The sequence below is a fragment of the Chiloscyllium plagiosum genome, unplaced genomic scaffold, assembly GCF_037043375.1.
Source record: "Chiloscyllium plagiosum isolate Xiang-an unplaced genomic scaffold, Cpla_swu_hap1 HiC_scaffold_5, whole genome shotgun sequence".
Taxonomy (NCBI): domain Eukaryota; kingdom Metazoa; phylum Chordata; class Chondrichthyes; order Orectolobiformes; family Hemiscylliidae; genus Chiloscyllium; species Chiloscyllium plagiosum.
The window spans coordinates 66,578,403-66,602,112 of record NW_028270143.1 but is presented as its reverse complement, the minus strand read 5'-3'; the positions used below and the strand labels follow the sequence as shown (position 1 = coordinate 66,602,112).

Here is a 23,710-nt window from a genome sequence, read left to right as displayed (position 1 = left end):
CAGTTTAAATTATCCACAGAAAAATACCAAACTCCAATCCAGTTTGAATTGAGCATATTGATAACCTTAAAAGCCAATGACACAATCAGATGCTTTGGGGGTATAAGACTGGGAAACATTGAACAGTTGAGAGGAGAACTGCCAAGCTACCAGCTTGTAAAGACTGTCTGAAAAATAGCTCTCTTAAAACGTACCTTTATTGATCAGTAACCGGTGAAGCAGAATCCCCAAGAAGAAGAAAAGACAACAGGAATACAGAGAAAACTGAAAGCTGTCTGGTTTTGAGATGAGAAGTTTTGTTTTGTAAACCGTAATTGTGAGTTTTATCGAACTAGTATTATAGAAGGGAAGGTAGAAGGTAGGTTAGAGAGGAGTTGCAAATAGTTGTTAGTTAATTATTCTCTGTCATACTTTAAGAAATAAAGTTGTTAATTTTTAGTTAAAATAGTTCTTGACCTCTTGAATTATCACAGATTACTGCATGGGATAAATCTTCTGTGTTGCTGGTTTACTGTAAGTAGGAGAATTTACCCCATATCATAGCAAGGGAAAGGAGGTTTAGCCCTGGGATATGCTAATTGTGCAGGACTCTTGCTTATGAAGTTCCATCTATAGGTATAGAGTTCTAATTAAATTATGGATACTTCAAAACAGTTAAAAGGTTAAGGGAGTAAAATCGGACAACTAATCTCAATTGAAGCCCAAAGCAGAGGCTGACAAATGTCTAAAGTCATCAATGTTTCAGCGACTTCTGGACCAAGCTAGTGCCAAACGTAGCATCTTCCTTCACTTTGGACTCCAATGGGGAGGTTTTTGAGAGGGATCTCGGACTTTGAGGCAGAACATAGCCATCATAACATGTCCCCCAAATTTGTACCCTGGAGAAGACACAGACCATCAACACAACACAGAGACAGTGGTTGATTGGCGTAGAGAATAAGTATAATCGGCTGTCACTGACAGTAGGATGCTGTCAGCCAACATCCACCTCAAGTACAGACCCTTACAAAGATACTGACCCATCATACTACTCCTACTTTAATGTGTACTTGTAAATTAGAATCATTAGACTGAATCCAGGCATCATGCAAACAAATCAAAAGGAATGCAGTAGCTGATTCGCAAACTGAAATGTCAGGAACATGGGCAAATACTTTTCCTGTAGTACGTAATTTCAGACTGCAGATCCTGGCTAAACATATATACTACCCAAACCTGGCCCAAATCAACAGCAATCCGTCACTTGATCCAAAAACTAATACACATCACAAAAACTACAGATGTTAAATCCAAGAAGAGTATGGAACGTGATTGAGGTGAGTTCTGGCTAACTTGTCAGACACAATAGTCTCTGCCACTGTCAGAGATAGCCCATAACACTTGTTCTAAGACAAAGATCACCAACTCAGAGCTCCTAGAGCGTGCTAATTCCATCAGCATACACTCACTGCTAAGCCTTTGACATCTGTGCTGACTCAGCCACACTTATTGGATGGATTACGGCCACATGATACAAAAAGTCACTGTCTATGAATTGGTCATTGTATTATGAACTCCTGGACATCCCTATCTCTCCTACATGGATACCTAATATTATATGAGATGACAAACATGAATACCGACAACTAGGAAACAGTTGCTGATTCCTATGACCTTTGAAGGTTGACTGTTGGAAGGAAATTAGAGGTCAGCAGAAATGAAAAGCTTAGCTGACTGAGAAGAGGAGCCCAGATAAAAAAAACAGTCAATCGAGTACTGTCTCAACTCACTACCATCTTCTCCAGAAAATACAAGAGACTACTGTAACAAAACAGAAGTAACACTTCTTCAGAATGCTTTTCTCCTCATCAATTTCAGGTTTTGTTTATGATTTCCAGAATCTGTATTCTTTGGTTTTTTTTTAATGAAACTGATGTGCCAGAGTAGAGCCTCTGAGCTACATTGGATGCTGTTTAACACAGATTTGGCCAACATGCTGCAAATAATGGCCTCACAACAAGCAAAGCTACAACCACCAATGTAAGTTCACAAGTTCAGTCAGCTATAAAGTACCTTACACTCTTTAAAACAAAAAAAAGTCCAAACTACTGTAGAGTCAAGTTTAAAATACCTTTAAAATTAGAATATAAGCTATGTTTTGATCTTCTATGATAAAACATTCATGTGTGACCTAACATTCAAAATTTCCATGATGCTCTCTTCTGAAAATACATTTTTAAAATAGTAAAAATGAAAAATATATTGGATAAATAATTACAAAAACTGTAATCCTTTAATTTATTTAAAAATACTCCAATCTAGTTGAGTACTTTTTAAATATCCAAATCAACGTCCTTACTTTGTGACACATTCTTGTGATTCAATTTCATTCTTCAACTTGTGGTGTACAACAGCACCAACAGCTAAAGGTCCTGCATCACCACAGAGAAATGTGACTCTTCGACCATTCAGATTACGCAGTGTCCTCTTCACATAATACAATGATCGTTGGAGATGTACAGACTCCTGTGTTACACGGAAACACTGCAGATAAAGAAGGGCAATCCCTGGATAAAAAAAAACACTTTACTATAGCAGAGTCATAGTGTCATATAACATACAAAGACGTCTATCAGCCCACTACATCCATGCTGACCAACAAACAAAACTATACTAAATTCCATTTTCTTGCACTTGGACCATAGCCGACTATGCCATGGAACTATTAATAGTACATCAATTCAGTCATAATCTCCAATTTGAAAAAGGTATACTGATTTTGCAACATATCAAATACTAAGCCACAAAATTCCTTGAAAACAATAATTAACAACTCAGACAAGTTAATCTAATTTGGAATATGTTTCTACTAACAACAGATATTTTAATCTCCAGATACAGAGTCAATATGGAAGAATTTTGAAAGAACCCAATAGTTTTATTTTTACACCCAGATAAAATTCTGTTTTCTTCCATCATTCCTCTAGGACTTTCTATTCATATTGCGAGCTATCAAATATTTGAAGTCTAAAATATCAAGCTTAAATGGGCTTGGTTTTACTCACTGCAATTGTCATTTTTGACCTTTTCAATACAAGACTTTTGCAGTTACAGAAATAACTTGCGTGATTTCTCAACCAGTTAGAAAATGTCGCTGTGTTTTCCAAGTTTCATATAGTATAACATTGAAAAGTCAGAGATCCTAAGATGTGATAAACTTGCAGATGGGTGAACCTGAACCTTTATATCTGATGGTAAAAGTTGCCATTGCCCCAGAGGACCATCTGGCTACTCTCTCATTAGTGAAATATGACTGGTGGGGAGTTTATCCTGAGGATCATCACATCTCAGACAATGGGCAAGGTTGAGAAGGCAGGACTTTCATGGTAACCTTAACTGGTGCAGGAACTGAACTCACCCTGTTGGTGCCATTCAGCATCACAAATCAACTGTCCAACAAACAGAGCTGACCAATGATAGATGCGGAAAACAAGCAAATCCAGGTGAGTGTTTAGGGCAGACGATCAATGGATTTATTTTCTCTCCTTTGAATACATTTTTCAAAATTCACCTTTTTGATAAATCTTAGATCTGCCAGCAGATCTGTTATAGTATGACACACTTCCTCATATATCCACTGTAATTGATCTGCGCCAAGGACAACACTTCCTCTGTTGCCTTCCACTTTTCCTTTTTGGAGATGCCTGCAATTTTCAACTTTGATCAAATGGCTAAAATCTAACATTTTTATTTCTGGATACCATTTGAGATTATTTTTGCTCTTGCAATTGCAGTTCCGCTTCATTTGTCTTATGAGAATTCTAGTTTACAACTCAGCATCTGCAGTTCAAAAACCTCTATTTTCTTCCACAGATCTTTATTTCTTATCAAAACTTTCTGTGACAATGTGGTGTAAAATTATGTCCCAATACATGTGTGAATCATAATGTAACACATGTATTGGGCCAAGCAGTGGAATGTGGTGAAAGGGTTAAAATTGTGTCCCAATACATGTGTGAATCTAACCGAAAATGGAAGGTGTCGCTTAGTCCCATGTGAATCTTATTATACACCTTCCCGTGTGAATCTTCTTATCTGTATGTGACCAGAATGGAATGTGTTTTTCAGCCTTGCTCTGCTGTTCACATGAATGTTTAGATCTCGAAAAGAGTATATCAGCTGGAAAAGTCTCCAGTTCGGTAGAGTCTGCTCCGGGGTTACGTTTAACCGCCGAGCGTGGGTTGTTGGCAACCGCTCTATGAGAACTGACGGCTCCCAGTTCCGGTAACACGTAGAGTGAGTATAAACCAGACCCGTTGTAAGTACGAGACCTGGTTGTGGCGACGCTGCGGGGAATAAAACACTTATATTCTAGCAGCCTCGCCTCTTGGCTGTTTGTTCTGTGTCAGACTACTTTCCTGCGAGCCTGGTCCTTGACCTTGAGAATTTTTTAAAACATTTTGGCGTAGCCGGCAGGATCAATCGCAATTGAGGAAAGATTTTGATACAGAACAATGTTTTGGAAAAAGGCTAAGAAACCAGAGGAACAAACTGTGGAGGTCCCGACCGTCCCGGGATGGCATGGACCGTGGCATGGCGTGGCAGTTTGTTTGAGAAATGGTGGGGGGCGACCGGAGAACTGGGAGGCCGAGGGCGTAGGAACCCCAGGGTCGCTGCTGTCCACCCTTGAGAGGATCCCAGTCCTGCCGAAGAACCCCTTGCCTGGGGTACAGCGGAGGATGTGGGCCTGTGCGGCGGCTTGTAGACAACAGTCAGACAAGCGCCAAAAAGCTGAAGCAGAATTAGCCCTCCTGAAACATGAGCAGGGACTCAGTTCGGGAGATGCCTCTATGTTGAGGCAGGAAATTATGAAGTTAAAAGCTGAATTGACAGCATTAACTGAACTAGCAGGACGAACTATTATGTATCTGTCTGCTAAGAAACGGAAAGAGAAAAGGAAGGTCCCTCGAACCCCGGACCCAGTACAAGTACGGGCGTTTGTAGCCCAGTTAAATAACGGGGATCGGTGGGATATCGATCATTGGGATGGGAACATTTGGGGAGATTCAGATGATCAGTACGAAGAGGACCCACCCGTACTCCAAGCTAAACCAGTGGTTAGGAGAAAGCAGGTTCAGAGACGTCTCCCAGTGCAACGGGAGGTAGTGTTAGATGAGGAAGGAAACCCTATACGGAATGAACAAGGGGAGGCAATTATGCATGAATTACCGCGGGCTCAGCCTCCTGCAGAATTCTCTGAATTAACGGAAGACTTCACTACCGATGAGGTGCTGTTTATCACCCAGAAAACCCGACGTAATCCTGGGGAGCCGTTAGAGCTATGGCTAATTCGGCTCCTCGAGGAAGGGGGGCAACAAGTGCAGGTAGACTATCAGGATGCTCCCAAGTTTGGTGGATTAGCAAAGGATGCTGCCATAGACCTGGGGTACCGCAGACAAGCCAAGGATATGGTAATAGATCGCAGTATGGGGACCTTATTTGGGATGTATGCCAGGGCAGTGGCCGAACAGTATCCCTTCCCGTCCGATTGGCCCCCCTTGGAAGGAACTTGGACAACAATTAAGGAAGGGGTTCAGAGGCTAACCCGTTTATGTGTGCGGGATGCCCTGTTGCTGGGAGTGCTGGACGAGGTAGATAACACAAATGTTAGTAGACAGACTAGAGACCACCTAGTGAAGACTGCCCCCCCCCATTATAAACCACTGTTATTAACCATAATGTTGAGTGGACGGGGAGAAACCCTAGGAGATGCCCGTAGTATGATGAGGGAGATGGGTGGTTTGGGGGATTGGGGACCCACAACCCGTGCTTCTCAGGGGGGCACGGAGGGGCGTCGCCCTGAGGCTCGGGCAGGGGGAAAAGTAAACCCTAATCAAGGAAGTAACCAAGGCCCCTCACGGCGTGCTTTGTGGCAAGCTTTGATACGGGCGCAGGTCCCAGCATCGGAGATTGATGGCCTACCTACACCGGAATTAAAAGACTTATGCAGACGAAAGGGACTGAAGGTGTCCCGGGTAGAGACGGAGTCCCGACCCACTATGGAAGACCTAGTGGAATTACTAACACAAAAATGTCAGACACGGGGTCCGGTTGTTAATGAGCCTCGAAGGGGTAGAACTTCCACTTCCCAGTGGTGGGAATCCTCGGAGGACGAGGAGGAGGAGGAGGTACGGCCTCCCCTCCGAGAGTGTTATAAAGTGGATAGGCGTGGCCGGAAACCTAGTAAGAAAGGCAAGAACAAAGAAGGGCGAGGCAAACGTCTTTACCCAGTGCTGTCTGGGGAAGATGAATGGGAGGAACAATAGGAATCGGGCCAAGCCCCAAGGGTTTGCCCACGAACGAGCCAATGGTCAGCAGACGACATTCGACCTCATGTATCATTGACTATCTATTGGCGCAAATCCGTCCAAACCGTTATGGCTCTAGTGGACACAGGGGCGGAGGCCACCTTAATCTATGGGACGCCCCATAAGTTTAAAGGAACCCCAGTCACGCTGGTTGGGCTGGGAGGTAATCTGATTGAAGGAAAAACAGTACAATTGCCCCTAAAGATAGGTACAATGCCCATTAAAACTTATTCAATTATCATTACACCGGTTAGAGAATGGATCCTGGGAATGGACATTCTGGCCGGTTTAACACTTCACCTCCAACAAGGGAAGTTTGAATTTGGAATCACGAAAATGGCTTTGCGCTGTAGGACGGTGTTAGTGGGAAAGGTTAAAATGGACCCCTTCCCCATCCCGATCGCGTAATAAGTCTTAGACAGTATAGGATTCCCGGCGGACATAAAGAAATATCCGCCACAATTAAGGATTATTTGGAAGCGGGAGTGCTTAGGACATGCACCACGGCGTGGAATAACCCCTTATGGCCCGTACATAAAGCCGATGGGTCATGGCGGATGACGGTAGATTATCGGCAACTAAACCGTCACACTCCGGCCTTGACGGCAGCGGTCCCGGATGCCGTCACTATTATAGGACGAATCCAACATCATCCAGGGGTGTGGTACGGAGTAATTGATTTGGCTAATGCCTTCTTCACAATTCCTATTCCCGAAGATAGGCAGGAACAGTTCGCATTCACTTGGGAGGGTAGACAATTCACGTTCACGCGATTGCCCCAAGGATATCTGCATAGCCCTACTATCTGCCACCGGATAGTTGCAGAACACTTGGCTGCCTTTAAAGTGCCTGACGAAGTGATGATCTCGCACTATATTGACGATATGATGATACAGGGGACAAGTCAGAAGCAGGTTCAGGAATTGCTGGACCAACTGGTTCAACATATGCGAGGATATGGGTGGGAGATCAACCCAGCCAAAATCCAGGGTCCCTCACAAACGGTAAAATTCTTAGGAATTGTGTGGAACAAGGGGGAAAGGGAAATCACTGCGAAAGCTAAAAATAAGATTCAGGTCTTTGCCGTCCCTCACACCCAGAAGGACGTGCAGCAATTTATTGGGTTATTCGGATTCTGGAGACAGCATATTCCCCATTTAGGACAAATTTTAAAACCTTTGTATCGAGTTACGAGGAAAAAGGCAGCGTTCGAATGGACGGAGGTCCATCAAACTGCATTTGAAATGGCCAAGCAAGCGATACAGCAAGCTGTATCCTTGGGAAAGATACAGTCAGGACCTGTAGAACTGCAAGTCTCAGCACAGGGGGATTATGCCAATTGGAGCTTATGGCAAAAACAGGGAAGAACCCGTAAGCCATTGGGATTTTGGTCCTGAAAATTACCCCCGGCAGGGGAACGGTATACCCCCTTTGAGAAACAGTTATTAGCATGCTACTGGGGCTTGGTGGAAACCGAAGCCCTGACCATTGGACATGAAGTGATCATGAGAACAGCTATCCCTATTCTTCCGTGGGTACTTAGTGACCCCACTACCCACCGAATAGGAACTGCCCAAGAGAGCATCATTAAATGGAAATGGTATGTGTCGGAGAGAGTGCGGACTGGACAGAAAGGAGTGTCAGTCCTACATGAGCAAGTGGCGGAGGCCCCTGAGGAAGGGGAAAAACGGTTTGAGGTGATTGAATACAAGGAATCACCCGTTAAGATGGGAAAACGGTATGATGAACTGACCCCGGATGAACAAGCCACGGCTTGGTTCGTAGATGGGTCAGCCCAATGGAAAGCGGGACAGCGTAGATGGAAAGCTGCCGCCTTTAACCCAAAACAAGGCACTACCCTAGAAGAATTAGGGGAGGGAAAAAGTAGTCAGTGGGCAGAATTAAAAGCAGTGCATATGGTAGTCATGCAAGCAGGGGTCATGGGAGTTTGTTTGTTCTCTGACTCGTGGTCAGTGGTTAACGGCATGACACAATGGATGCCAACTTGGCAGGCCAATCAGTGGATGATCCAGAATAGGGAAGTATGGGGTAAACAGTTATGGGAAGATATATGGGAGAAAGCTCAATACCTGGTCATATACATCACCCACGTAGATGCCCATACATCTCGAAATGATGTGGAAGCTCTACATAACCGATATGTGGATGGTATCGTCCGAACCATGATTGTGCAAAGGGGCACCTCAGTGGACCTAGCTAGATGGGCACACCTTAAGGCTGGGCACTGGGGAGTGCAAGGAACCTTGCAATGGGCTCGAGACCGAGGAATAGATCTTATGGTAGATGATGTTAAGACTGCAGTAAACCAGTGTGAGCAGTGTCAACATCAGCGGCAGGGAGTGCCCCAACACATGATGGGACATATCCATCGGGGGGGATGGTCCGGGACAGAGCTGGCAAATGGACTTTGTGGGTCCCTTACCCTCCTCACAAGGATGTAACCACATATGTACAGCTGTGGACACTATGTCTGGGGTTTTGGTAGCCCATCCCTGTCGTCACAACAATCAACAGGCTACCTTGCGATGTTTAGATTTGATTGAACAATTTTATGGATTGCCCATACAGGTCCAGAGTGACAATGGCTCCCATTTCACAGGAAGAGCGGTAAAGCAGTGGTGTCACGATAACCACGTGGAATGGGTTTATCATGTACCCTATCACCCACAAGCTGCGGGACTTATAGAACGAATGAATGGGCTTCTGAAGTCCTCACTACGAAAAGCAGGAGGTTGCAATGACTTAACAGGTTGGAAGAAGCAACTAATTCGGGTGGTGAAACAAATTAATAACCGCCCATTAGGAAATGGGGTAACACCCTTGAATAGGATGATACGAGTATGTGATACCCCAAAGACTCAGCCTATTAAAATGTGGAAATTCGCTGAGGAAGCTGATATTCCCGTAAGGGCCACGCCGGCTTCGGCTGGACTGGACCTACGAGCACTAACTGCCCAGACTTTGATCCAACAGAAACCTACGGTGATTAAGACCGGATTAGGATTGATTTGTCCCCCTGGAACCTATGGGCATATCCTCCCGCGGTCGGGACTGTCACTAAAGGGGATTGATGTGAGGGCAGGCGTAATTGACGCGGACTACCAAGGGGAGTTGGGGGTGGTCCTGGTCAACATCACTGCTGAACCTTACGTGATACAGAAGGGGGACAGAATAGCGCAATTGGTCATTAAGCCATGTAACCTTACAACGGTGGAAGAGACGGGAGCTCCCGTTACGGTTACTGAGCGTGGGACGGGGGGATTTGGGTCTACTGACACTAAGGGGGCCAAGGTATGGGTGCGCCAGACGACCGGCCCCCCCAGGCCGGCCGAAATCATAGCACAGGGGAAGGACAGTCTGGTCACCATTATGTACCCCGGGGACCCGACCTGGGCAAACGTCCCGGCGAACCAGTGCTACTTACGTGAGACCTAAATAATGTTGTAATTGCTATGCACCCGCAGGCTGGCCCTCCGCCTTGAACATGGGGTGGTCATGGGGATTGCGACTCCTATTGGCGATGTTCGCGATCGGATGGCCACTCCAGGGCATCGGTATCACGGCCTGGACGCTGGTACCGGTCGCCCGCCATGAGGTGCGGTGGGAGGCCAGTAGCCAGCGACGGACGCAGGACAATTTTACATGTGAACCCGGTCAGCAGTGCGTTGTTCTGACTCTCACCAGCGACTGTCAATTGTACACGTGTGCACAGTGCTACATGCGCCGGGATGGGGAAAAATATGACATATCGTTCATACCGCCTAATTGCACCCTGGTGGTAAATGCCCAAGTCAAGACGTGTTTGTGGGACCGACGCACCCAGACATGCGGGACAACGGGGACTCATTGGAGCGTCACAGCTCGGGGGGAAGATCTGTGGCTGCGCAATGCCACCGATATTCGGAATCGTCATCGATTCATGTGGTTAATAATGGTACTGCCCTCGACGAACGCCCCGTCTGAGGCGTTATTAAACCCCACGCGGGGCGGGCCAGCCACGGGGGGTGTGCGGTCGCATCGAACACAGTTGGCCCCTATTATGTCAACTTGTCAACAGATGGCCCGGGCGGTACTGCACACTGATGTTCATTGGCGGGTACAGTTGCCCCTCATACCCGAGTGTCATACCAAGAGGCGGCGACGAGCGTGGTACGACACCCTGCTGGGAGGCGCAGGAACTGTTATGGGTATCTCGAATGCCATTGACTCTGAGGTGACCCGTACTAAATTATCTAACACGGGACAGGCCACCTCACAAGGACTACATACTATTGGAAGGTGGATGCCATCCGTAATGATGACTCAAGGAGAGACAGCTGAAATAATGATACGATCTCTGCAATGGGAACTGGATGTCTGGGGTGCCACTCAGGAACTGTTTGAGAACATTACGGCTCAGTTAAATTGGACTGCCTGTCATATTCAAATGTTGCATGCTCAAATACAGAAAGAACGCTTTTTGCGTGTGGTAACATCCCCCAATGTACAAGCGTGGAGGGGACTATGGAATGTATCTGAGAAATTGTGGATGATAACCCATCATGAGCGAACATGGTGTAACGCAACTATGTGTAACGGATACTTTGTTACCATGAATGTAACCTACACTGTTACGGTCTGTCGATATTATGTATTACCAGTGATTACATCTTCTGGATATTATTTTCTGAAGACAAGGGGACAGTGGTTTAGCCCAGATACCAATATTACCTATGATCTGTCCGCTTGTGAACAGACTGATCAGGGGAAAACTTGCCTACTGATGGACAGGTATCGGGACCCTTGCTTGACTAAGGGAACGGCCCTGTGCGAATGGACTGTTGAGACTCCAAGGGACATGATGTGGCAGATTGGGCCACACACGCTCTGTGTGGCTACCAATAATCCACATCCTATGCTTCCCTCAGCACCGTTCTCGGGATGCCTCTCAAATGTCTATCAGTGGCACTGGCAGAATCAGACCTATTTGTTGACCACTTATAGCAGTGCTCGCCACTTTACCAAGGTGCAGTGGAAAGTGCTGATGAATCCTTGGAACATTTCCCTGGATCGGTTTAAGCGAGCATTGGACCGATCCGAGGAGCTTAAGCAGATATTACGAAAGCATCAAACCAATGTCACCAAGGTTACGGTGTCTACCTTTATACATGGACAGGAGGTAGTACATGCTGCCCGTGTAGTGGACGTGGAGTCAGCTCATCATTGGTGGGACATATTGAGTGGTATGTCCTCCACTGCGGGGACATTCCTGTTCCCACCCTTGTCGATCCTGGTAGCGGTCCTGGTGATTTTAACATGCTGTAATGTCCTGACTTGCTTGTATATTTGGCGTGTACGTAGGCACTTGTTAGAAAGAATACATATGGACATAATGTAACACATGTATTGGGCCAAGCAGTGGAATGTGGTGTGTCCCAATACATGTGTGCTCATAATGTAACACATGTATTGGGCCAAGCAGTGGAATGTGGTGTAAAATTATGTCCCAATACATGTGTGAATCATAATGTAACACATGTATTGGGCCAAGCAGTGGAATGTGGTGAAAGGGTTAAAATTGTGTCCCAATACATGTGTGAATCTAACCGAAAATGGAAGGTGTCGCTTAGTCCCATGTGAATCTTATTATACACCTTCCCGTGTGAATCTTCTTATCTGTATGTGACCAGAATGGAATGTGTTTTTCAGCCTTGCTCTGCTGTTCACATGAATGTTTAGATCTCGAAAAGAGTATATCAGCTGGAAAAGTCTCCAGTTCGGTAGAGTCTGCTCCGGGGTTACGTTTAACCGCCGAGCGTGGGTTGTTGGCAACCGCTCTACGAGAACTGACGGCTCCCAGTTCCGGTAACACGTAGAGTGAGTATAAACCAGACCCGTTGTAAGTACGAGACCTGGTTGTGGCGACGCTGCGGGGAATAAAACACTTATATTCTAGCAGACTCGCCTCTTGGCTGTTTGTTCTGTGTCAGACTACTTTCCTGCGAGCCTGGTCCTTGACCTTGAGAATTTTTTAAAACAGACAAATGGGAAAATTGATACAATGTAGCACCTGATCAAAATTTCCTGGTTACAAGCTTGTTATTAACACATTCATCATCTTTACAAAATTACTTCTAGCTATCTGAAATAAATGCAAGTTAGTTCTTCAGAGTTACTACACATGATGACTCTCTCGTCTTTTTTTATAATTAACATGCTCTCCTCACATTCAGAACCTTCTCCATCAATCCTTCTGTTTACATGGCTACTCAGAATTCTTTCACTCCCCCTATCAGTATAAAGTCTTCCTTAATGGAATGAGCAAATCTCTCAAAGATATTGGTCCCTTTCTATTTAGGTTAGACACACCCTTTTTTTGAACAGGTTTTTTTCTATCCCAAACGATATTCCAATTGTCCAAAACCCGAATCCCTGAATACACTAGCTCTTCAGCCATTGATTTATCTTCTTTAACCTTTTGTTCCTTCTCTCATTTGAGTTTGGCATTGGGAGTAAATCAGAAATTACTACTTTTAAAGGTTCTTTTTTTTAAAATCTTCTACCTAATCTCTTAAAATCACTCTACTGTTTTAATCTTTTCCTTAAAAATATGTCATTCCTATTTATGTGTACAATAATTACAAAAACAAACTAGTCTTTAGTAAATTCCTCGAAGGAAAAAATATCTTCTCCAGAGCTGACCACATGTAGGACTTTCTGGAACGAAAACACAGCTCCTAATTTTTAAGAAAAAACTTCAGTTTTTCAAAAAAAAATTCACAAAGTAAAAAAAATATTTAAAACAGAGTTTTTTAACTTCTGAACAAAACCTCAGCCATTCATTGTAGACCCTGTAAAGCTCGTTTTAAAAAGAAAGTTTAAAAAGTATCGTTTTTTTTGGTTTTAGTGTTTCATTAACATCCAGAAAAACAAAATGAATAAAAATCTTATATTACAAAACTATATAGACTGTAACAACTTTAATAAATCTTTAACTAAGTCTGCAATCCCAGGAGCAGCTGCAAAATCCACACTACTTCTCTTGGGAATGTGGTCAATGCTGGGACATTGAGTGAATTTAAGGAGGAGATAGATTTTTAATTAGTAATGGGTTGAAGGGTTATGGAAAGCAGGCAAGAAAGTGGAGCTCAGGGCATGATGAGGTCAGCCATTATCACGTTAAAAGGTGGAGCCGGCTCAAGGGACTGAATTGCCGAATCCTAGTTCTTAAGTATATTCTTCACATAGGAAGTGAATTATGAAATAATATGCTTTTATAAAACAAAATGTTGCACTAATTATATTATGAACAGGCAAATGGGAAGAGAATTCAAAAAGAAAAGTGCTAAAGGGATCCAAAGATCCAGAAATTGCTCATGAAGAAACTCAAATGCAAATGATATCAAGACGCACGCAAAGAATGCTTTTCAGGTCTCAAGCCACATGGTGCTGCATGAATAGTTATTGAACCTATTTTGAAATCTAATAAGAAGAATGGAAGCTATTTGGCTATTTCACTGCCTAATTCTGTGGTACTGCACTTGTTCAGTTTCCCATCAATCTATCTCAGAATGGAGGACAAAATAGTCAGCACTGCACCAACAGATTTGCAAAATGCTTTTGATTTACTTTAGTGAAGGTACGAAGGAAAGCCAAGTTTTTACTGTATACATCACCAGTCAAACCTAATTCTTAATCTTCTTGTCCTCAGTTCTGAACATACCAGTGTTCAAAATGTGCAAGCAGCTTAGCAACAGTTCTCGAAGACGATAACAGGGATAAAAGAACAGTATGATGTAAACTTAGGATGCATTCCCAAAAGATGAGTAGGTATAAGACAGGGAATCATACCAAAATGATTTAAGTAAAAAAAGTTAACAAATTATGTCTCTCATCTAATCTGGCAGTCCAGTGCAATTCTAAGCACATTACCTTGCCTTTAGGTTGGATTCGATCTATAGGGAGAAGTTGAATGGGCTCGGGCTGTTTTCCCTGGAGCATCGGAGGCTGAGGGATGACCTTATAGAGGTTTATAAAATCATGACAGGCGTGGATAAGATAAGTAGACAAAGTATTTTCCCTGGGGTGGGGAGTCCAGAATTAAAGGGCATAGGTTTAGAGTGAGAGGGGAAAAGATATAAAAGAGACTTAAGGGGCAACTTTTTCCACGCAGAGGGTGGTACGTGTATGGAATGAGCTGCCAATGGTGGAGGCTAGTACAATTGCAACATGTAAAAGGCATCTGGATAGTTATATAAATAGGAAGGGTTTGGAGGGATATGGACCAGGTGCTTGCAGGTGGGACTAGATTGGGTTGGGATATCTGGTCAGCATGGATTAGTTGGACCGAAGGGTCTGTTTCTGTACTGTACATCTATGACTCTAGGACTCTAACGTCCGATATAACCAGAATTGTTACAGCATAGTTGAAACCATTTAGCCCATCATGCCTGCACCAGTTCTATTACCTAGTGCCAATCTCCTGCCTTTTCCCCCATATCCCTGCACATCATTTCTATTCAAATAATCATCTAATGCCCTCAAGAACATTTCAATTGAGCCTGTCTCCATCAAATTTCCAGGCATTTCAATCAATACTTTAACTATTCATTGTGTAAAAAGGTTTCTCACATCACCCTAGCTTATTTTGCACTTTAAATCAATGCCCTCTCGTTTTCTTTTTCCTTTTGCTGTGGGGGAGCTGCTTCTCCCTATCCACTCCATATAGCCGACTCATGATTTTCAAAATGTCTATTAAAACGTCTCTCAACATTCTTCTCTCCAAGTTTGCATTCCTGGAGCCATTCCCATAAACCGCTTCTGTACTCTTCCCAATGCATTCACATAGGATCAATGAACTAAATGGAGTAAAACCATCCTTGAGTTAACTAATCTTTTATCATCTTGCTTTTGTAGAACAACGGGCAAAAAAATCTGTCAATGCATCTGGATGATGGTGGAATCCTTGTTACCAACCTTGTTACTAAGCAACTACTTCATCTTCTGCCTGTCCTCTCCAAGAGTCTGATGAGAGGCTGGCATGAAATTCTTCTGAACCAGCAGTTCATATGGTGTTGATTCTTGGGGGAGTTTCTACAGCTGCTAAATCTCTGTTGTACATTCAGAGCTTGGCATAGACAGTCCTCGAAAGATTAGAGCGGTGCTGGAAAAGCACAGCAGATCAGGCAGCATCGAGGAGCAGGAAAAATTGACATTTTAGGCAGGAGCCCTTCATCAGGCCTAAGATTCTAAAGTCCTATATAACCAGAATTGTTGCAGCATAGTTGAAACATTTAGCCCATCATGCCTGCACCAGTTCTATTACCTCGTGCCAATCTCCTGCCTTTCCCCCATATTCCTGCACATCATTTCTGTTCAAATAATCCTTCATGCTCCTTCATTTCTGAAGGGCTCCTGCCCGATTTTCCTGCTCCTCAGATGCTGCCTGACCTGCTGTGCTTTACCAGCACCACTTTAATCTTGACTCTAATTTCCAGCACCTGCAGCCCTCACTTTCACCTAGTCCTCAAGAGATGTTGAACAAAGTTTCAATGTTTGCCTCAATGTGAACTGGTCTACAATACAGAAAGGGAGAGGATCAGGCTCCATGCAGAAGGAGTTATGGTAGCTATGCTGCTGAGAAAGCCACTGATATTGTGCAGCTGAGTCTCAGGAAGGCATGCCAGAAGTTGTCTGATAGCTCTTTGCAGTTAACAGGTGCAGCTAGGTGTTGAGAGTTGGCACTCAGGAAAAAAAAAATCAAGTCTTGGATCTGTTAAGAATTCAGAAGAAACCTATGAGCTTTTCGCAGTTCAGTGCAGCAGTGAGTGGAGTGAAAGAAGCTCACAGACAGTATTGCCCTGGTGCAACTAAGATTAAGTCTCAGAAATGGAGGAACAGTGCAACTATCTGCTTGCAGACTATCTTTAAAAAAGATAATGGAGTGCAGTTTCCAGAACACAGGGAAGTGCAGGCCCAAGGACAGAATGAACTACCGGAATATAAGCAGCATTGAGGCTGTCAATAATGGAGTGGCTTTTGAGCAAGTTCCAAAGCTAGGTCATCTATAAATCATAGATTTATAACAATATTATGTTAACAAGGGATCCTTTCCAGGCTCTCATATTTTATGAGAAAAAGATGTTTATTAGTTCCTAAATGAATTAGAAATAAAAAAAAGTACAAAAACATGAGTGATTTGTTTTTAAATCTCCAAGTTCTTAGAAGAGTACATAAAACATGTTGTGGCCATTAGTTGGGTAGCAGTTAATTTCAAGATCCTTGGCCTTGTGGGTCAGCTGAAAGGCTTTTGTTTTTTGAAGGAAACAGGACAAAAGTGTCACATAATTGCAAATCTATCTTTCCTTTACAGATACCAAGTATTAAACCATGGGAAAAACGAGAATTGGTGATAAGCATTCAGACATGCATTTTAAATTCTTGTCTGAAGTGGACAAGTCACTCATGAGAGCTTATTTATGGAAGTAAGTGAAGAAAACAAATACCATCTGGCTAATACCGATGACAATTAGATTCTGTAGTTATGGAAATTCACAAAGAAAAGTCAAAAGTAAAAATACAAGACTGGGATAAGCCACTTGCAAATATTAGAGCAAGATTCTAAGTAGACTGCAAATCAGTAACGGAAGACTTTCATGGCAAAGATACTGCAGGCATAAGTTAAATATTAAACTGGAGGAGGAAAGTTTCAATCCCTTAGATGACAAAGATTGACAGAGAATAGTTAAAAAAGTTTATAACAAGAAATCGGGGACAGGATTTGTAGTGGTACAACGCGGAAATCAAACCTCTCTGTTAAGTAAAACCAAACACTGAGAAAAGCTCGCCTCACTTGTAATCTGTTAAAAGTGTGAGGGACAAAGAGAACTCCTAATTTCCACCATTTAAAAGAAAAATAACAGTTTATTTTCCTAAGAGAACACAAAAAAAATTAACAAATCCAAGCCCCCTTTTTCTTAACTAATTACTATCTGACTCCAACTCCATAACAATGCTGCTCCAATCAAACAATTATTAAATGCCCTGATTTTATATGCCCCAATATCGTACCCCATCATTGATCCGATGTTGTCAATGCAACAAATTCAAACTCAATTGGGTTTCAGTATCGTTAAATTAATTGGTTACATTTGAATTGTCGTCAAAACAGCAACTGAAACTCAGGTACCCGTTTAACAGCCATTTACTCCATTTATCTATTTTGGAATAGCCCATCTCTTAGCTGTTCTGTTCTGCAGCTGTGGCTGTACTTTAATTTTAGAAAACACTTTCTAATATAAAGTGAACATACACTCTTTCAACTTCATAACAGTAGGGAATCAGGCAGAGTGCACAAAGAGAACTGAAAAAGGATACAAGAAGAGGAGAAAAAAATAAGGGGAACCCAATAATCTTTCAGAAACAGATAAAAAGCAAAAATAGTTAAACGGGTGCTGGAGGCAAACAAGAAACAAAAGGAAGAAAGGAAATATTATTTGGTAGAGGAAGTGGGCTTGGTTTACAAACTGAATAAGTTTTTTGTATCCGTTTTTTTAAAAAATGGAGAATGCAGTGAGGGGTGCAATGGTAGGAGGGAAAACAAGGTACATTCAATAGAATAAAACTTGAAAACAAGTGCTAAATAGGTGGCATAGCTCAAATTTAACAAGCACCTGGCTCAAATGGACCACGTTTTGGATTGCTGATTGCAAATGTACATCTTTTTGGAGAGGTGTAAATCTGGTAATTAGAGACCTGTCCATCTAACATCTGTAGTTGGAAAATTACAGAGACAACTGTTGAATGGTAAAATCAATTCTCACTTGGAGAATTATTCTAAAAGTTTTGAGGAATAGTCAGCATGCTTGACTTTAAATGCATGAAATGAGTGACTATACCTGTCCAACCAGTGTAAGCACAACAGTCATGAGGATCAGCAGTCTTCAAACCCTCTTCCATCTGTATCAAAAGGTCCTTGATTTTATGCTGAATCCGCTTTACGAAGGCTGGACTGAGCTGCAAAAAACGTTTTATTAATACTACGGTATTTTTAAAAATCTTACAATTGCAGTATTATATAATGAAAGCCTTGTAATTATTTAATATTCCCCCCCTCCCCCCACCGACCCCTCAAGTACCAAAGTAACTTTTAGGTTGTACATATTCCTTCCGTATTTCATAGAAAATGTAACAGGTATTATGAACACATACCCAACACAAATCTGTCAAACCTGAAAGACATCACAAAATGATGGATGAGCACAAGCACTTTTATTACACTGCTTAAAGTTCAAAGAAAAAAAAGTGTTGCCTGCAGTGACCGGAAAATAAAGAAAAAAAAAATCAAAAAAGGCATTTTAACTATGTACCTGGAATTGTTCATCTGGAGCACTGCATCTTTTGGCTCCCACAAGAAATATCATAATTGAAATGGCTGTAGGTTCAATCAGCAATTTGAGGGTCTCAAGTATATACTTTAAACTGATATTTTGGTGCAGCCCTGGGGTGGTATGTTGTTACAGCTCCTGCCCTTTGAATAAAACATTTAAGTTAAAGGCCCCCCTACAAATTTAATAAATCCCATGCTACATTTCAACACCTAGAGAACATATCAGGTTTTTGGACTAAAATTAATACCTCAAATCAGCTTTATCAAACAACAGATCAGGAACAGATAGGACACCAACTCACAGAACGGTTCAGGGAACAAAACATCCACTGCCCTGTGGCCAACCACTTCAGCTCCCCCTCACAATCCCCCAAGGACATGCAAGTCCTGGGTCTCTTCCGGCACGAAATCAAAACCACCCACCAACTGGAGAAAGAACACCTCATCTTTTGCCTAGGGACTATACAACCCCATAGTATCAGCACAGACATCACTAGTTTCCAAATATCCCCTCCCTCCACCTCATCCCAGATCCACCCCTTCAACTCGGCACTGCCCTTTTAACCTGTCCATTTTCCCTTCCACCTATCTGCTCCACCCACCTCAATGACCTATCACAATTACCTCCCTCCTGCAACCACCTATTTCCATCCCACTTATCTTGCCCCCAGCCCCACCCCTCTATTTACCTCTCAGTCTCTTTCCCCATCCACATTCCTGATTAAGGGCCTATGCCAAAAACATCAACTCTCCTGCTCCTCGGATGCTGCCTGACCTGCTGTGTTTTTCTAGCATCATACTTTATCGATTCTGACTTGCCAGCATCTGCAGTCCTCACTTTCTCCTAACAGATCAGGAAAGTCAAATAATTCAGACAAGTTTGCATTACAAAAATATAATCACATGACAAACTACCAGTCTTGATGGTTGAAAACAAAAAGTTCAAACCATTTCAAAAAGAAAGGATACAATTTAGTCTAGAGCTTACTGTAAAGACCTTACCTTTTTATTTTACTTTAGATTAGGGACTGATGAAAAACTTTTATAATAAAATAATAAAAATAAAATACTTTTACAATAAAGTACAGGGAAAGAATTCCAGTACTTTTGAAAAGCAATTTAGATGAGGCAATGGTCTAATGTGTTATCACTGAACTATTAATCCAAAAGACCCAGGTAATGTTCTGGGGATCCAGGTTTGAATCCTTCCGTAGCAAATGATGGAAATTGAATTCAAATTAAAGAAAAGGTCTGGAATTAAGACACTAACGATGACTATGAATCCGTTCTCGATTGTTGGAAAAACCCATCAGGTTCAGTAACATCCTCTAAGGAAGGAAACTTATTCTCATGTAGTCTGGCCTACGTGACTCCAGAGCGATAGCAATGTGGCTGACTCCTAACTGCTCTCTGAGCAATAAGGGATGGGCAATAAATACTGGCCAAGCAAGCACAACCCACCATCCCATTAATGATAAAAAAAAGTTTCTGAAAGTCATCTTGTTTACACTGTACTGGGGAGGTTGTGGGGGGTGGTGGTGTTTGTGGTTAGTCTGGCTCAGGGGTCTGTGGACAAAGTGAGATTTGGATATCAACAGGTTGCTGATTGGATTGTGGAGTTGTGACTAGTTGTGGATACCAAAGGCAATCAGCTTGACAACAAATAGATCATTGGTTCCTGGGTGGCTGAACAGCTTGCAAATGTGAATGATGCTAGAAGATGCCTTCAAACTGCTGAAGCAAAGATGGTGCACATATCGTTTTCTCTCTCTCAACAGCAAAAGTCTGTACTGAAAGTCTGATTATTTTGTTCTCACCAGTTGTTGTAAGATGCTGCTTTTAACCAAAGGCTTGAAATTTGTGAACCAATTGCTTCCTTTAAAGAAGTCAGAGAAACTGATGAGAATGATCAGAGAAATGAAGGATATAGGAAACAAAAGAAGCATGCCATTGAATCCCAAGCACTGGTACTAATGAATTGCACCCCCAATACTTTTGCCCCTCCAGCCACAGAAATGATTTTTGTTCTGTCTGTATTTGTATGCGTTTGGGGCTTTGAGTTTTAACTAGCAGAGTTAAAGGTCATAGTTACGTCTCTGTGGCTAGAATCTATTTATTTTTAATAAATAGTATTTTATAAAGTGTTACAACACGGAGTAAACCCTCCAGCTTATTTTAACCCAGCAACACAGAAAAGATCTGTGAAGTAATCTGTGAAAATTTGATAGCAAGAACTAGATAAAGTAAAAGTAACAACTTTATTTCTTAAAGTATAACAGAGAATAATTAACGAACAACTACTTACAACCCCTTCCTCTAACCTATCTTTACTTTCCCTTCTATAATACTAGTCCGATAAAACTCCTGAATAAAATTTACAAAACAAAACAGAACTTCTCATCTTAAAACCAGGCAGCTTTCGGTTCTTCTCCGTATTCCTGTCATCTTCCTCTTAGGGATTCGGCTTCACAGGTAAAGGTATCTTTAAGAGAGCTACTCCCTAGGCAGTTTGCAGATATCATTGGCTTGGCACTTCTCCTCCCAACTCTTCAATTTTCCTCAATCTTATACCCAAAGCATCAGATTGTGTCATTGGCTTTTAAGATTGTCAATATACTAAATTCAAAATTGATTGGAGTTGGTATTTTTGGGGGTATAATTTAAACTGATTGGCCTAATTCGAATCTGCTTTTGTTTCCAGGCAACCAGCTACATTACCTGTTGGACCAAAAGGTTACATTATACTTTTTTCCAGAACACTTGGTGCTATCAGGTCGTTTTGTTGCTTTCAACTTTCTTAAAGGTACAGAATACCCACATCTTCATAACAGCTTCCCTCTTAAGAGAAAATGAACCATCATAATGAAAAGATGGCTTTTTTTTCTATTTTTTAAACACATTACCCTAACATACAGATAACATTAATAGAAGTTCTCCTTAAACTTCTTCCTATATACCTGTGTATGTATCTCAACTAAACTTTCAGTTAAAACTGCAATAACGCATCTGCAATTACATTCTTACGACTCATAACATGTATGATTTTTAAAAGTCTAACAAGACTCCAACAAAATAGTCTCACATTTTTTGTCTTTAAAATGTTCTAAGTTTTAACGTTTACAACCATCTCCGACACATTGTTCGTGACATATACATGAAAATGTTGCAAGGCCAGTACCAAACTTAATAGTTCCTTTTCGATTGTGGAGTATTTCCACTGGTGTATGTTGATCTTCTTCAAAAAGTAACCAACTGACAGTTCAATCCCATCCTCATCTTCCTGTAGAAGTATAGCTCCAACTCCAATGTCACTAGCATTGGCTGTGACTTTAAAGGGTTTCGAAAAGTTTGGTGTAGCTAAAACTGGTTTGGTGGTTAATATGGCTTTCAAGTGGTCGAATGTTTCCTGGCATTGTTCTGTCCACCAAAACGGAGTGTTCTTCAGCAAATCTGTTAACGGTGCCACTACACTGCTAAAGTTTGAAACAAACTTCCGATAGAATCCGCTGAGTCCTAAGAATCGAAGCACCTCGTTCTTAGAGGTTGATTAGATTAGATTACTTAGTGTGGAAACAGGCCCTTCGGCCCAACAAGTCCACACCGACCCGCTGAAGTGTAACCCACCCAGACCCATTCTCCTACATTTACCCCTTCACCTAACACTACGGACAATTTAGCATGGCCAATCCACCTAACCTGCACATTTTTGGATTGTGGGAGGAAACCGGAGCACCCGGAGGAAACCCACGCAGACACAGGGAGAATGTGCAAACTCCACACAGAGAGTCGCCTGAGGCGGGAATTGAACCCGGGTCTCTGGCGCTGTGAAGCAGCAGTGCTAACCACTGTGCTACCGTGCCGCCCACTAATGGAAATGCTCATGGAAATTCCTCAATGGCCTTCGTCTGTGCGTTCCGTGGGGTCAACCTTCCATGACCGAAGTTATGTCCCAAGAACATCGCCTCTGCTTTCGTGAATTCAGTTTTATTTAAGTTTATCATCAATTTTGCTTCTCGCAGTCGTTCAAAGAGCTCTGCCAACTGTACCATGTGATCTTTCCAAGACTTACAAAGATCATTACATTGTCCAAATGGACTGCACAGTTTATTAACCCAGCCACAACTCAGTTCATGAGTCTTTGGAATGTGGCGGGTGCATTCTTCATTCCAAAAGGGCATTATTTTAAACTGATATAGCCCATTTGTGGTTACTAATGCAGAAATTTCTTTTGCCAACTCTGATAAAGGTACCTGCCAGTAACCACGCATTAAGTCAAACTTGGTGACGAGTCTCAGAGCTTTTATCTGTCACCTGCTTCGTTCTACACTGTGCCTTCTTTAGATGCTGTTTAGCTAACTCACCTACTCGATTTAGTCTCTCCCTCACCTCCGATACGTAACCTAAGTGTGAGATCTCCAAGACAATTCTTCTTTAATTAATTTCAAAGGGCCTCTGACTTCATGACCGAATATTAACTCAAAGGGAGTGAACGCAGTAGATTTATTTGGGGCATCCCTAATGGCAACAATACAAATGGGATACCTTTATCCCATAGATTCAGGTAGTCCTGACAGGATGCTCTCAACATGGTCTTCAAGGTCTGATGCCACCTTTCTAAAGCTCCCTGGGATTCCGGATGATACGCACTGGTTTTAAAGTGCAGTATAGCTAAGCTATCCATAACCTCCTTAAACAGCCTAGCAATAAAATTTGACCCTTGGTCCGACTGAATCTCTCTGGGTAGCCCATACCGTGTGAAAAAAGCTACAACTCCTCTACTACCCCTTTTCAATTATAACCCACATGAAAGGATTCTTCAAATGTGGGAATTGGCAACAAAGGTGCTGGTTTTATTACCGCCTGTGGCTTACCTACCATTTGGCATGTATGACATGCATAGCAAAAGTTAACCACATCCTTGTGCACTCCAGGCCAATAAAAATGTTTTTGTACCTTATCCTGAGTCTTTCATACC

At 42.5% G+C, this 23,710-nt stretch overlaps 1 protein-coding gene across 1 annotated transcript in view; it reads right to left on the bottom strand.

Annotated features, from left to right (window-relative positions):
• The window catches only part of lancl2 (LanC lantibiotic synthetase component C-like 2 (bacterial)), a 69,982-nt gene that overhangs the window by 25,311 nt on the left and 20,961 nt on the right, over positions 1–23,710 (bottom strand). Inside the window, exons 2-3 of the mRNA XM_087987237.1 lie at positions 18,245–18,362; positions 2,339–2,546 (exon numbers count right to left, since the gene is read on the bottom strand). Of these exons, the coding sequence (XP_087843363.1) occupies positions 2,339–2,546; positions 18,245–18,362 (326 nt within the window). The remainder of the gene's footprint in view (positions 1–2,338; positions 2,547–18,244; positions 18,363–23,710) is intronic.